This window comes from Sinocyclocheilus anshuiensis, unplaced genomic scaffold (genome assembly GCF_001515605.1).
Source record: "Sinocyclocheilus anshuiensis isolate Anshui unplaced genomic scaffold, SAMN03320099.WGS_v1.1 scaffold152, whole genome shotgun sequence".
Lineage (NCBI taxonomy): Eukaryota > Metazoa > Chordata > Actinopteri > Cypriniformes > Cyprinidae > Sinocyclocheilus > Sinocyclocheilus anshuiensis.
Genome location: NW_015555781.1, coordinates 424,927 through 440,278, shown reverse-complemented (window position 1 = coordinate 440,278; position 15,352 = coordinate 424,927). Strand labels below are relative to the sequence as shown.

General features: G+C 36.3%; 1 protein-coding gene across 1 annotated transcript in view; it reads right to left on the bottom strand.

Annotated features, from left to right (window-relative positions):
- The window catches only part of shisa9b (shisa family member 9b), a 35,634-nt gene extending 33,201 nt beyond the window's left edge, over nucleotides 1–2,433 (bottom strand). The window contains exon 1 of the mRNA XM_016468637.1: nucleotides 1,774–2,433. Within this exon, the coding sequence (XP_016324123.1) occupies nucleotides 1,774–2,399 (626 nt within the window). The 5' untranslated portion in view covers nucleotides 2,400–2,433. The remainder of the gene's footprint in view (nucleotides 1–1,773) is intronic.
- Between the last annotated feature and the right edge of the window lie 12,919 nt (nucleotides 2,434–15,352).

Here is a 15,352-nt window from a genome sequence, read left to right as displayed (position 1 = left end):
GAAGCATTGCCAGTCACGACTAACCGATTCATGATTTATTAGCGATTTAATTATCGAATGGCGAATTCGGAAATAATCGCTTTAGTACATTCGGCAGGCAATTATACAATAATAATATTAAAATAGCGGGCCAAATCGGCTGCCAGGCCACCGGGAATTGTCCCGGTTCTCCCGATGGCCAGTCCGCGCCCGATTTCCACAGACACGCAGAACGTGCAGGATTCATATATTGTCTTTTCGCGGCTTCAATATTCAAAATATACAAAATTTCGCGGCTTTGATTCAAGTGTACTGACCTACTTTTGATTTATTCTTCCAAAATGTGGCATATTCCGTCCGCGTTAGGCTATAGGAATTCCGTTTTTATGACTGGATTCTACGAACCGGTCTGTGTTTTCTGCATCGTGGAAATTATAGGGCCGTATGTCTCAGAGTAGTCAGTGTAATTTGGGGGAAAAAATCAATTAAATCTGTATGTGGATGTGTGTAAATATTCAAATGTAATCCCCTTTGTAATCGTTAACATTTTCATAAGTAACTGTAATTTAATTACACATTTTTTCTTAGTAACTCTAACTGATTACAGTTACATTTATTTTGTAATTAAATTACGTAACGCCATTACATGTAACTAGTTACTCCCCAACACTGGACCTGAATGCTAGTCAGTTTTTTTGTTTGTTTGTTTTTTTGTAGTACATCTGCTTTCAGCTCCCTCTGATTATCAGCAATTTATCCAGAGTCTTCAGGGGAAAACATGTCTGGTCTTTAGTTTTTATTGAAAGAAAGAAAACCGTTTTTCTTGATTTGAAAAAAAGTTACTTTGTACATTCCACCACTTAAATAGGCCTACTAAACCTTGAACCTCAAATAAATACCTGTCTGTGAAACTAAAGGAGCATATTCTGTGCTTCTGTAGGCTACATGTCAGTGTTGTAGACTGCCTGAGTGATAAATAGATAGGCAGGAAAATTAAGCCAGTAGAAGTTAGAAAAACTAGCACAAGGTCATGGTGATAGAGTTGTGTCAGTGTAATCCTTGAAAGCCTTGAGCTAAACTGAATGACATCCCAGAGGAAAACTGTCTTGTTTTGAGGTTGCTCGTTGATAGCTCAAAAGATATAAGCATTCTCATTTTTATTTCATATTTATATCAATGTAAATGAAACAAAATAAACAAATCTCATTAAGACGGAATAAAAATCGATACAATTAAGGTCATTATTGACCTATATAGTGAGATTTTACAGCTAAATCAATGCAAACAGCATATCTCAGATTTTTCAGGAAGGCTGTCATGACAAATATTTGAGTCCATAATGAAACATTTGAATGCAGACATTAGGTATCTTGCAAATTGAAGGACTGTTTGTGACATTGTAAGATAATTTCTGAAACTCTGGAGTGGAAAGATGCAAACGACTTAAGTAAACATCTCCATTTGCTTTCTGTTTAATCACATTGTTCATCACATTGTTGTCTACAAGAAACACATATTGAGATATTAAGGAGATCTCATTTGTATCTTTTTATTCCCTGTGGAATAAACTGCTCATCTCTACAATTTACAACAACTTCTAGAAAGGATAAATAAAAATAGACACAATTACATATACATATAGATATGTAAAATAGCATATATATTTGGTTTTGGAAGATTTTTTTTCAAATCCCATTTTCTTTCATTCCTATGGGATAAAATCAGCTCCACAACAATCACGCAGACAATTTACAACAGCGTTTGAACTTGAACTTGTAAACACAAGTCACTTACCTCGACATGTTCTCTCTGTGAGGTCGATGCGCCTTCTCCAAGCCAAGTTTGGTGAATATCCCAACCAGCGCCATGATAGCAACTACTCCACATATGATATACACAATCAAATTTGTTTTATCCTTAGTCGGATCGTGTTGGTCCATCATCTTCGGCGGTGGCCTGCCTGTCATGGACCACGGCGGGCTGTCGTACTTTTTGCAGGTGGTCTGATCTAATCTGGAGTTCTTAAACTCGCAGCAGAACCTGAAGCCACAGGTCCCGCAACAGTACAGGTAGCTACCCGTCCGGCACACGAACGGAGGATCCCACTGACCCATCACATCATAATAGCCCCGACACCTGTCCTCCGTGTGAGGGGTCTCAGAGAGACCGCTTTCCCCGTCTCTGGAGTCGTTGGACCCGGACGCCGTCACCAAACCATCCAGGTTTTTCCCAGGTTCTCCTTCCGCGTCGCAGACAAGAACTTTCATCAAAAAGTAACCCAGTAGTAAACCAGTGCGTTTCATCCTGCGCTCTTCTCTCCTCTTCTTTGCCACGGCTAATCGGACGCTGAAAAATAGAGTTGGGTATCTTTTGTCATGAAGTGTCAGGACGCATATCTCCATCAAGAACATCACCGCCATCCGAGTTGATGCTCATTTTTGAGGATACTTGAGCGCCACGGCTGGTTTATGCAGGCTTTGAAGTATGCAAGTGTTCGAATATATATATATGTGGAGATTTCTATCGTTCCAAGTGTGGCATTGCAATAAACACTACTGTGTTTTGTCTACTATTTTAGCCTTTCCTAAACACCAGCGGTCTTGCGCACTCTGGTACGTGGAGCGTCTGGAGCGCAATGAGCAGCGCTTGAACAGAGCTCTGAGTGAGACTCAATGCGTAATGATGAGAGGGAGGAGGGGAGAGACCCAAGTATGGGCAACAAAAGGATTGGGAGAAGGAGAGAGAGAGAGAGAGAGAGAGAGAGAGAGAGAGAGAGAGAGAGAGAGAGAGAGAGAGAGAGAGAGAGAGAGAGAGAGAGAGAGAGAGAGAGAGAGAGAGAGAGAGAGAGAGAGAGAGAGAGAGAGAGAGAGAGAGAGAGAGAGAGAGAGAGAGAGAGAGAGAGAGAGAGAGAGAGAGAGAGAGAGAGAGAGAGAGAGAGAGAGAGAGAGAGAGAGAGAGAGAGAGAGAGAGAGAGAGAGAGAGAGAGAGAACACTCTAGGCACCATAGAGTCCTCTGTAAATGTTTATACAGTAAAGGACTTATTTGAGAGGTAGTGTTATGAGAAAAAAAGGTGACAGAGAGAGAGAGAGAGAGAGAGAGAGAGAGAGAGAGAGAGAGAAATGTGCCCATCGATATCAAGTCCTGTAATTCTCACATAAAAAACATGTTGCACGTAAAATGTATGCACTCATATAACTCGGCTAATGCAGCAGCATGCGAATTATGCCTTTATGCCTTTAAAGGGAATCAACTAATAAAAATGTTTTACATAAAAATAAATAAATACAAATATAAAATATGTTGCAACTGAACTGAAATGGAAAGCTGTTGATAAGGTAACACTTTTTATCTATGCTAAAATGGATGAAACCTATAGGACTGTATTTAAAAATATATATTTTAATAAGACCCCACGCCCCCTGCTTTTGTTTCGGCTTTCTTGAGGGGGGTTCAGTGATTTAATTTCACGCTGCAACATTATAAATTCGGAGTGACGCTCAATGAGCGTTCACACTGTGTTTGGCAGCCACAAAGCCACATGATAGTATATTTTCAATAACAGTCGGTGAATTCCAGCGACACCAGTGACAGACACCATAGTGATGAAAGTTGAGCAGAAATCAACTTTATGCAAATGAGAAGAAACTTGATGCAGCGACTTTCAATGGGAGTGCAAAGTTGGACTCAGAGTTGGAACACCAACCAAAAAGCAACAGCACAGCAACCCTATGAACAGTTAAGAAAAGGTAAACAGAGGCACAGTGGGCCTGTTTATTGATATATTGGTGTTGATATTTTAAAATCTTCCAAGATTTTGGAAGTTGGTATATAAAATCAGTGGAGAGTGCCTTATTCATAAGCTGAAAGGATGTGTCTGGTGATTTTATTTTCACCTAATCATCTCTGTGTAGGCTCTAGGTTTGATGATGTTGCATTTTAATAACATGGATGTAAAACTGTCAGAATTAAGTAATTAAAACGGGATCAAAACATATATAAAATAAATTAAACTGGATTAAAATATGTGAATATATGATTGCATCAGCACAGGTTGTTCATACAGTTGTCAAAGTTGACACTTTCATCACATTACATGGTGTTTATAATAATGTATTTAGATATTATAGCATATTTAATATGAAATGATATGCAAACACTTGCTAATATAACTTCTCCCACCTCAGCCTAATTTTTATCCCAAAATAGTGGATTAGGTGGAATAAGTTCATTAAAGGCGTTTTTTTTTTTCTTCTTCTTCTTTTTGTGGTTTGTGAATTTGTTCCCATCTGTCGTACAATGTTGTCTGTAGGCATTTAGTGAGTAATTCTGGGAATTGTGAGCAAATTTACCGAAGCTCTACTACCTAACTAAATCAAATGATTAGTCAAAAGTCAATTTAGTTGCCAGTTACAGTTGATTACACAATTAAAATTCAAACCCCAGACAGGCTTACATATCTCAAGAGAGATAATATAAATCAATTTTATTGTGTTATATTCTGGATTAATCCCTTGTTTTGTATAGTCTGCATTTACAAAATTATACCGGTCCTTATGGGCATTTGGCATGGCAAACAAGACCTCCGCTCAGAATAAGCTAATTATATACTGATGCAGATGAATGAGCAATCTGCATTGTTTGTCTTTGAGAGGACAAATAGACCTGCCTAAGGTGGCAGAAATTGTAACCTATGAAAGGAAAAAGAATCACTAATGCAACTAGTTAAAATAAGGGTTTTGGAATATTCATATTCTGAGCAAATTCATAAAACCTTATGAAAACAGCAGAACTGTTGCAGGAATGAGGGTTATTAGAATGCACGAGTCAATGAGGCCACACGTAAAGTACTTGATAGACACTAAGGGATCACTTGGTCTTGTTATTGCCATGGTAGCCAGGTGCATAATGGCCTAATTTCATTTTCCAGGTCCTATTGACTTAGTAGAGTGATTTTCTAAACACACAGAAAGCCAGGGAAAAGTGCCATCTTTCTATTTTTTCCAACTTTTTTTTTCTTCAACAGCATGATGCTACAAGTTGTATAAAGGACAGCTGAAGCTGAATGACGGTTTGTGCAAGAGATGCACACCGTTGTTTAAAGGTCAATACGTAGTGAATTATTTTATTTTTTCTGTTGTGGATCCCAGGAGATTCCTTCTTTGTGGAGAGCATATATGTCTTTCAGAAACTAAAATAGATTTTAGTTTCTGTCAGCTCTATTTTATTTTTATCTTGATATCTTGAAAGTCTTAGAATTCTTTGAATATCTGGAATTTAAAATCTAAATCTAAACCTGGAAATAAAGTTATTTTTATTTAAAACAACTCTGATGTACAGTAAATGTACAGTCATTTTGGATAAAACCATCTATCAGTTGAATACATGTAAATTAATTATAAATATTTAATACGCTGAACTATTTCTTGATCAGAAATCAGATGTGTACTTAAAGTAATACGTCACCCAAAAATAAAAATGTACTCACCCTCAGGCCATCCAAGATGTAGATGAGTTTCATCAGAACAGATTTGGAGAAATTTAGCATTACATCACTCCTCTGCAGTGAATGGGTGCCGTCAGAATGAGAGTCCAAACAGCTGATAAAAATATCACAATATTCCACAAGTAATCCACACTACTCAATTAACGTCTTGTGACGCTGTTTATAATAAACAAACCCATCAAAACGTTTTTAAATTGAAATTGTCGCTTCTGGACAAAATAGCAGTCCATAACACTTCCTCCAGTGAAAAAAGTCCACCACTGTTGTCCTCTCACAAAAAAATTTACGGACAGTTTAGAACTATTTTGGATGGTTTTTGTTTGTAGGTGCTTGATCTGTGCATATTTCTCTCCTGATTCGGACAAGATGACTTTTCACTCTAGAATGCGATATTATGGATAGAGCACTCATATTTTAGCAACGGCTTGAAAAAAAAAACATGTTAGTGATGGATGTTTATTACTTATATTACTTGTGGATTATTGTGATGTTTTTATCAGCTGTTTGGACTCTCATATTGACAGCACCCATTCACTGCAGAGGAATGTGATGAAAGTGAAAGTGATGTAATGCTAAATTTCTCCAAATCTGTTCTGATGAAGAAACAAACTCTTGGATGGCCTGAGGGTGAGTATATTTTCAGGAAATTTTCCTATTCCTTTAAACTATTACAAGTAAGTGCACTTTTGTTAAGGTAGTGTTCTTCCATTGAAGCTCAAGCTGTTCTTTCGATCATTTTCAAATCATGCTGTATAAATGATCATCATGAAACTTGTAGAGTTCCTGCAGTTCGAGTCCTTCTGCCATTAAAGCAGAAGAGGGACAAACCAAATAAGACTTTTACTCAAATTGATACAATACAATACAATTTGTAAAGACAAATATTGTATTACATTAGGGAAAAAATGTAGACTTTTGGACCCCACTGTATTTCATTAAGTCCACATATCTTAGTCATTTGCATCTTCAGCTACTATTGACCATCACAATGAGGGGCCTTGATCATGCATAAACTTACACAAAGTTTGTCATAGATCATTTATTTTTGGAGCTGGTGTTAATCTGGAATTTTAGCAGTGTTTTGAAAGCACCATCTGCCACCTGAGAAATCTAGCTCATTTGCTTTTTATGTTAGTTCAAGCCACAGAAAGCTTCTTTATTCACAATTGGCTGTCAAGGGAATCATGGCTCTTTTCTGTTTGTATCTTTAAAGACTGCTGTAAATAGTTCAGTCGTTCCACTGGGATTTTACTAGAGTTTGTTTAGAGAGACACAACTCTGTATGAGCGTCTCAGAGAGCACAGCTGGCAGCTACTGATCAGACCATCGCATTGAAAAAACTCGGAGTGCGTCACTTTGACATAGGAAGAATAGCAATTGGCGAGCAATGAAACTTCACGCTCAATTTAACATGCCAATACTTTACTTCTTGGCCAGACTGTTTTAGAGGCGGCTGTATATCATGAATGAATAGTCACCGTAGGATTTATGGATTCTGTCTTCAGTAGAATAGAGCTGTGCAGTCTAGAGAAAAGGTCACCTGACAGATAAAACCAAATCTTAAACAAGTTTTGAATCACTGTTGTCTTGAGTGTTCGCAAAATTGGAACAGCCTTTTGTCATTCCATACATCATTTATTCTTCTGAACCTCTTGTATCCTTCTGCCTCGTTAAAGTCATTATAAAGTTTCGTGCAAGTGTGAGGAAAAAAAAGGGAATTAAGCTATTCTGTGATTGTTAAAAGGCTGTAGATGTACAAAAGTTTGCAAGCAACCTAAATTTTGATGGAAATACATAGCCATGTAGTACCAAAAATTAGCTGTCACCTTTTTTCACCTTTTTTAATATAATTAAATAATTGGGGAAAAGTAACTTTTAGATTTTTTTTTAAGTGTAAATAAACCAATATACATTATTTTCATAGTTGGATGAACTGTCACAAAACATTTTCACATGTTCACATTTTTCTGTAATGACTGTGTATATGCAAATGAAATATTACAGAAAATGCTAATTCGATTAAATTTGCTATTTATTAGAACTAAGTGTGTGTGTGTGTGTGTGTGTGTGTGTGTGTGTGAAAAAATAATCATAATAAAATTTATATTTTATTTTATTTTTATTTTATTTATTTTATTACCCCCGAAAAAAAGAAACTCATATATACATAAAATACACCCCACACTTTTTTTTAGTTTGTAGGCCACTTTTCCCGGAGACGCTCCATGAGCTCATAGTCTGGAGCGATGCAGCCGTCACTCCCCCAACCTTCTGTCAGGCCTGGCTGGCTGAACTCTGTCTTTGGCCATGTGGAGTGTGACGTGAGCCCTTGATCACTTGCTGCTCGCTAGAAAAGGACACCACGTTATGCGTGACTCTCTCTTGTGAAGAGGAACCAGACAGTGACTCAGTTTAATAATATGATTTCAAGATATGTAACAGCATCCCACAGAGGAGTATTTAAAGTGAAAAGATGTGTAAAGAGATTGAGGAGATTGTCTCTTTACATCATCAGTGACATCATTATCACTATAGTGCTATAGTGTGTGGTGGAGGAATCTGTCTGGTGCTTGCATTTTAGTCTTCACATGTCATATGGCTGCCTAAACTACAATTAGGGGCCTTAAAGGAATATACTGTGTTTAATACAAGAAAAGCTCAATTGACGGCTTTTGATATAATGTTGATTACCACAAAATGTGGTTAGTACACTTTAGCATACTTTTAAAAAGAGTACTCATTACAGAGATAATAAAATAATATACTACTGAATGTTAAATGCAATTAATTGAAAAATGTATTGTAGTTAAAATGTATATTAAATGCAATTAGTGCCTTTTTTAACCTCTTAAATAGGACTTTAGTGAATTTTTATATGTAATTATTTCATAATTACTTCTATTGTCTTTGAATATGGTTAAAATGTACTGCTGAGTGTACTGAAAGCATTTATAGTAAACTACAATATACTTCATTATCATATTTATTGATACTTGTATGTTATGTATTTAAATAAATTTGTAATTACACATTTGTAATGATGACATTGCAGTTTAGTACATTTAAAATATATTAACTTTACACACAAGTTGAACACACTAGTTAAAATTATTATCATGTACTTGACATGTGCTTTAGTATGTTATCAAAATAAGAGTACTTCTACTCTAAGAGTAATGCCTGACTTAATATTATTAAAACAATTTTATAAAATGAAATTAAAACATTTAATTTGACATTATTACAAAGTGCACCTTTTAAAAGTATACTTAAGTATGTTTATAAACATTATCTTTAAGTACATTTATTTAAAGGGATAGTTCACCCAAAAATGAAAATTTGATGTTTATCTGCTGTTTATCCAAGATGTAGGTGACTTTGTTTCTTCAGTAGAACACAAACAAAGATTTTTAACTCAAACCGTTGCAGTCTATCTGTCTTATAATGGCAGTCAATGGGCTCCACGGCTTTGAGAGTAAAAAAAACATACACAGACAAAACCAAATTAAACCCTGCTGCTCGTGACGATACATTGAGTTCTTAAGACACGAAATGATCGGTCTGTGCAAGCAACTGAACAGTATTTATATAATTCTTTACCTCTGATCCATCGCAATGTCTGAGCGCGTTCACAACATCCGGCGCATGACGCCTGTAAATGCTCTGGCATATATAGATATATATAAGTAAATGCCTCATTAGTGACTGTTTCTATGGGCCGCAATACATTCCAAAATGGCTGACGCGTCAACATATCCGGAGCGGTCGAATAGGACATCTATACATCTATACTATCTATGATAGTAGACGCATTTGTGGAAGCGATCTGTCGCGCGTATACGTCACTCATTATTTACAAAGTGCAGAGAGATTGCGGACATGTTCACTGGCACTGTGATGATCTAAAGATATTTAGAAGTATTTTTTTTACTCTCAAAGCCGTGGAGCCCATTGACTGCCATTATAAGACTGATAGACTGCAACGGTTTGTGTTAAAAATCTCCATTTGTGTTCTACTGAAGAAACAGTCACCTACATCTTGGATGCCCTAGAGGTAAGCAGATAAACATCAACTTTTCATTTTTGGGTGAACTATCCCTTTAAGTAGCATTTTATTCTGTTCATAAGCAAAGGTTTTAAAAATAAATATACTTTTGAAGTACACTACAAGTGCACATTCAGTACAATTAAATACATTTTGTTTAAGCTTTTTTAATGTTTCTGTTTAAAGTTGTATATGCAAATGTATATTGGAGGTGTAAAGTTATTCCCATCATTTCAGGCTTTTAGCCATTAAATTGTCACAGAAACGTAAGTGATTTTACACATACTGTGTATGTCTTGTGGCTTTATTATTTAATCATTTAGTATTTTAACACTTGCAAATTGGTGCATTTCACTACTGATATGGGTTGAAATAATTTTTTGTGATAATCAGCATTATGCCATGATTGCTGCTGATTTAGGTTATCTTCTGTTGGACTCAGAAGAAAAGGTGTAGCCTAATAAATGTTTTAAACCCTTCTGTTGTTTGGAGCTACCAGAGTCATGCTAACCAGCCAAACCTTGACCTTGGCTCAAACAAACGGCTTTTGAAAGCACCACAGTGTTTACAATATTCATGGAAGCTGATCCTTGAATTGATGCCTCTGCACATTGAAATTCCACACTTCACCTTTAAGAATAATAGTTCCGACCGGTTTGGATTTAGTTTTTTCAACTATATATATATATATATTGATTACAATTCTCTAAGGGTTTTCACTTGACAAAGCACATTACCTGGATTCAATAGCATGAGCTCATGAGAAGAATGGATTTTTTGGGTTGTTTATAAAAACAGCATAGCTGTAGTGAGCAGGCGTACAGCACACAAAATGGCAGTGACATTGAAGGGGATTGTGTGACAGAGGAGAAAATAAATCTGCAAATTGCATTTGTTTTCAATTCCCATATCCAGCCTTGCTTTGGCAGCTGGCTTCTCAAGATAAAACAAACAGTATTTGTATGTTTCAAAAAGCTTGTAATGCCCCTCTAGTAAACAAACCAAAGATTTTTGACGTGCCAAAACACTTAGCTCTCGTGAAAGGGTTACTTCAATACTATAAATATGGTGATCCCTAAGTAGAGCTCATAACAAGTAATTGTCCAACACATATACAGCACACAGCAGGGGCCAAAAATTTGAGACCACTAGTGAAAATATTTCAAGTTTTTTAATTTAATGCAATATATTTATTTAAAATTACAATATTGGCCTAATAATTTAAATGAAAAGTAGAATAGTAAAGAAGAAAATTTAGAATACTAGAAAGGTATCAATTAATTTCATAATATATCGTAAAATTACATAATAAATAATACAAAATAATATTTATTATAAAACGAATTAATAAAATATGTATATTACAACTTTTTATTTCATAATATATAGTAAAATTACATAATAAATAATACAAAATAATAAATATTTATTATAAAACGAATTAATCAAATATGTATGTATATTACAACTTTTGTGTGGTCTTACAGTTTTGCTCAGTCTATTATATGTGTATAGAGTAATAAAACATATAAGGTGTAAAGCCTGTTGCACAAAAAAAGGCTGAAAACTGCCAGCGATGACTTTACAATAATTCAGTTTGGCTGTGGATTAGAGGAATACATCTCATTTCACTCTTAGGGTTGTCACTGTAGATCTTGCGCATATTGTCTCGAATTCATTTAGATAAAAATCTCTCTCATCTGAAATATTGCACCTGAGCCACTGAACCTTCCTTCAGTCTGCAGTACCAATATTATTCCACTCAGTGGTTTTTATTTGATGTGCTATTTTACTCCTGTGCAATGTTCCTAAGAGCAAACACAAAACACAGCTGAATATCTGAATGACATTACTCTTGAGCCTCAGTTCAGATAGCAAGCTTATTACCTTGTCATGTACTATCAACTTCATATTTCAAAATTGACTTTATTTTCCTAATGTGTGTTTCTGGTCTTATTGTCAACCATTTATTGGTGCATCTCCAAAAAAAAAAAGAAAGAACAGAAAAAAGAAAAAGAAAGTTGTTTGACACTTATGTCACATACTCTAAGCCACTATTGGTTAAAGTTAGCATGAAATGAAAATTCACAATTCACAATTCACACAAAAAAATCACAAAAAAGTAATTGGTGCATCTCCAAAAAAAAAAAGAAAGAACAGAAAAAAGAAAAAGAAAGTTGTTTGACACTTGTCACATACTCTAAGCCACTATTGGTTAAAGTTAGCATGAAATGAAAATTCACAATTCACAATTCACAAAAAAAAATCACAAAAAAGTATTTGATCTTATATCTTTTCAGATGAAGAAATTCATCTACATCTCGGATGGCCTGAGGGTGAGTACATTTTCAGCAAATGTTCATGTTTGGGTGAACTATTCCTTTGTGTTTTTTATTTTATTTTATTTTTTTTATGTGAGATCTGTGTTTTATTTAAGAAGAATGTTGTTGTGTTTATGTTAATTATTCAATAGATTTCTATTGTAAATTAAAGAAGAACTTAAAAGTCAAAAAGTCTCTCTCTGTCTCTCTCGCTTTCTTTTTCACTAAGATAGGCCTACTTCTGTTACATAACAACTTTTATATTTAGGCTTTGTTTTAGCAAACTCACATTTATTCTGGCTCCATTCTGGTACATAACCCCACTTTTTATAATTCAATAAATTCCCATCCTACATTTTTTCCTCATTAAATCTCATGTTTTACTTAACAATGGCACATTACAGAAATAGAAGTTCAAATCAGATTGTCTTTAACACTTTCTCTAACGAAACAAAAGAGGCACAGACATAAAACAATGCAGAGTAATGTTTTATTAATCACATGTTTTATTCTTCAGATTACCGTGGTTGTGACCGACAGTGCTATGATCCTCGCAGGACACATCTCGGCTATATAATGAGTAAACTGTCAGAGATACACTGTCGGTGTCAATGCTTCAGTTTGTTCCGTCCAAGATTTTCATACCGACTTTCTCTCTTTCCACTTTCCTCATCTGTCCGTCACTTCCTATTACGCGCTTCACCCTCGCATCTCTCTTTTCAGCGGAAATGGGGGAAAACACAGAACAACTTGTCCGATTTTCTTTCTCCATTTCCTCGGTGCAGTCGTAGCATTTGAGATGTCATTATAGTGTTTCATCTGGCGTGCCGCCTTTGCTCCTCTGCTCCACCGGACTGTGATTGAGCAGCCAAACCTCACCATCAGCCGGCCTTCCTCCGCTCGCTCACCAGGGCACAGCCCAGTACCGCTCCGCCGATAATTGAAAAGGAAATGAAATGTGATACCTGCTCTGCATGAGTCCACTGCCTCACCTGAGGGATCGTGCTGATGTGAATTTCACTATTTTCTAGGAAAACAAGACAAGGGGTAGAATGATGGAAATGCATTGGGGGATTTTGGTGTCGGATAAACAACAGCCAGATCACACCGTGTCCTAAGCAAGTGTGACAAGGCAAGTTTCCAGCGACAATCGATTTGCCGGTGTCCTGCCGAAAATTGATCGTCTGCCAAAAAAATGCTGCACAATACCATAAACTCCAATCAGAACATGCTGGACAGTTAATATAGGCCTATCGCATTAAATTGAAACCAAACCATCAAAACTATATCCTGCCGGTTAAGACAAAAACGGAGGAGATTTTTATACGCTTGTCGCTTTATCACATCACTCTTGGTTATGACAATAGGCTCAGGTCATGGTTTATTTATGGAGTACATCAACCAATACGCCAGTCTTTAGTAGGCTATGACATGACCCTTCAGAAATCATTCTAACAATGGCGTCTGGTGGAAAATTTTCTAGGTAGGCGCCACATCCAACAACAAAAGGAAAAGTATTAAGACTTGAAACATTTTAAATAAAGATAATTGCTTTACCAAGTTCAAGATGTCACGAATCCTGTCCGTGACCTTCTGTCCGCTTGCCACCAGAGGTTGCCCTCCCATTATATTGACTCTCACATTACACAGAGGCTGCGTCCGAAACCGCCTACTCAATGAGTAGGTACTTCATTTCAATAAGTACTTACTTAACGAGCGCTAAAAGAGTAGGCACTCTACAGCCAAATCTCGTTAAGTATGAATGAGATCCGGACTTCATCCGCCATGTTGACGTTATCATGTGATCTACGACGTTACAAGCGCAACAACTTAAAAGATACGAGCGACAGGTTTAATTGATCTCTGTAAATATTTTGATGTTTATGAAATTTCCTCATTTTGTGGTCTTGTTGAAGAAACAGCTGCCCTTTTATTGTGATTGTAGTATAACCAATACATTTTGGCAAGTGGTGTAGTCGGGGCCATAGGCACCTATACTCCGTATGCTTACTTTTTCCCCAGGGCTGTTTGCGTATTGCCACTTCTGTAGATCAATATTAGCGTATACCCTCGGTATACTCACTTATTTTGCTGCTAAAATGTCCCTAATCTACTCCTGTGTTAGCGTCCCCTTAAACTGTATCCAAAGTGTTTATTTATTTATTTTATTTTTTTAACTCGCGAACCTTTGTTGTAATTGGTGCATTTTTGTTTGAATTCCGCCATTCCCCGCCCCCGACGACCGTTATCGAGCGTCTGCAGCGATTATGTGTTGTGTTCATGGATTGACGGCTGAAGATGGTGTCACACTGAAGCAGTCAGGTAAGATTAATAAAAGCATTTGAAATTTGTTTTAAGTGTGCCCAACGCTACCGGGAATTGCACTCTCTTCTGCCGTCGTTATTTAAATTTACGTGAATGCCTTTTTCTCATCATGGTTTTGTATATGGCAAATACCCAATCAGCACAGGACAAGTTATTACCGTTTTAACTTGATGAAGCATGCATGAATCAGAAAATCAAAGACGGTGCCTGCTTGATGTTTAAAAGAGTTAAAGTTAACGTTAGCCTGTTAAACAAGCTACAGACAAACTAAATCCTGTAATTTACGCAATCTAACGTTACGCATGCACAGAATGCTGTCTGTCATGTCAGGGTGCCCTATTAATGAGTTTTCTTTCGAAGTTACAGCACTTAAATGGTCAAATTCACAAAAAGATATATTAAAATGGCAATCACGGTGAGTATTTGCATTAAACATAGTCTGTTATGTGTTAAATAAATGCAACATTTGAGATAAAATCGGATGGCTTACAGTAGGAATTGTGCATCTGCTAAAGTTAAATTAGTGGCTGTGTTATTTGTTAATCCAACAACAAAATAAAAGGAATTACTCACAGATTTTTAGGAATTATGTAAACATTACGAGGTTATGCACACAAACGGCTGTCTAGGCTATGGCATATTTAAATATTTCGTTGAAAGAGTTCTTCTCAAGAATACAATTACATTTTCTCATTTAGCTGAGGCTTTTGTCCAAAACAATTTGCAAACGAGGAATATACAGTATGATTATAATGTTTTATTATTTTGTTTAATGGCTGATTTATATGATGAATAATTTAACTGAATGGCAGTGAGAGTGTAAACCATTGTGGTGCAAAGCATTAAATAAAAAAAAACATCCCAACTAGGGCTGCACGATTAATCGCATGCGATATTTAACGCGCATCTTATCAGTAAAGCCGGTTCTGTAATCAGCGGTAAATCTCCATCACCTGCGTGCTTTCACATTGAGCAGCATTAACTACACAGAGCCGTTGTTCACTGACGAGCTGCGCTAAACCAAGATCATATTCACGCGATTTTTTGCTCTGCTCGTCAGAGAACAACGGCTCTGTGTAGGCTTCAACTCCTGAGAGAGATAAAAAAGAGAGAGAGAGAGAGAGAGGGAGGGAGAATGAAATAAGAAACATTTGCTTTAACATGTTTAACTCTGTAAT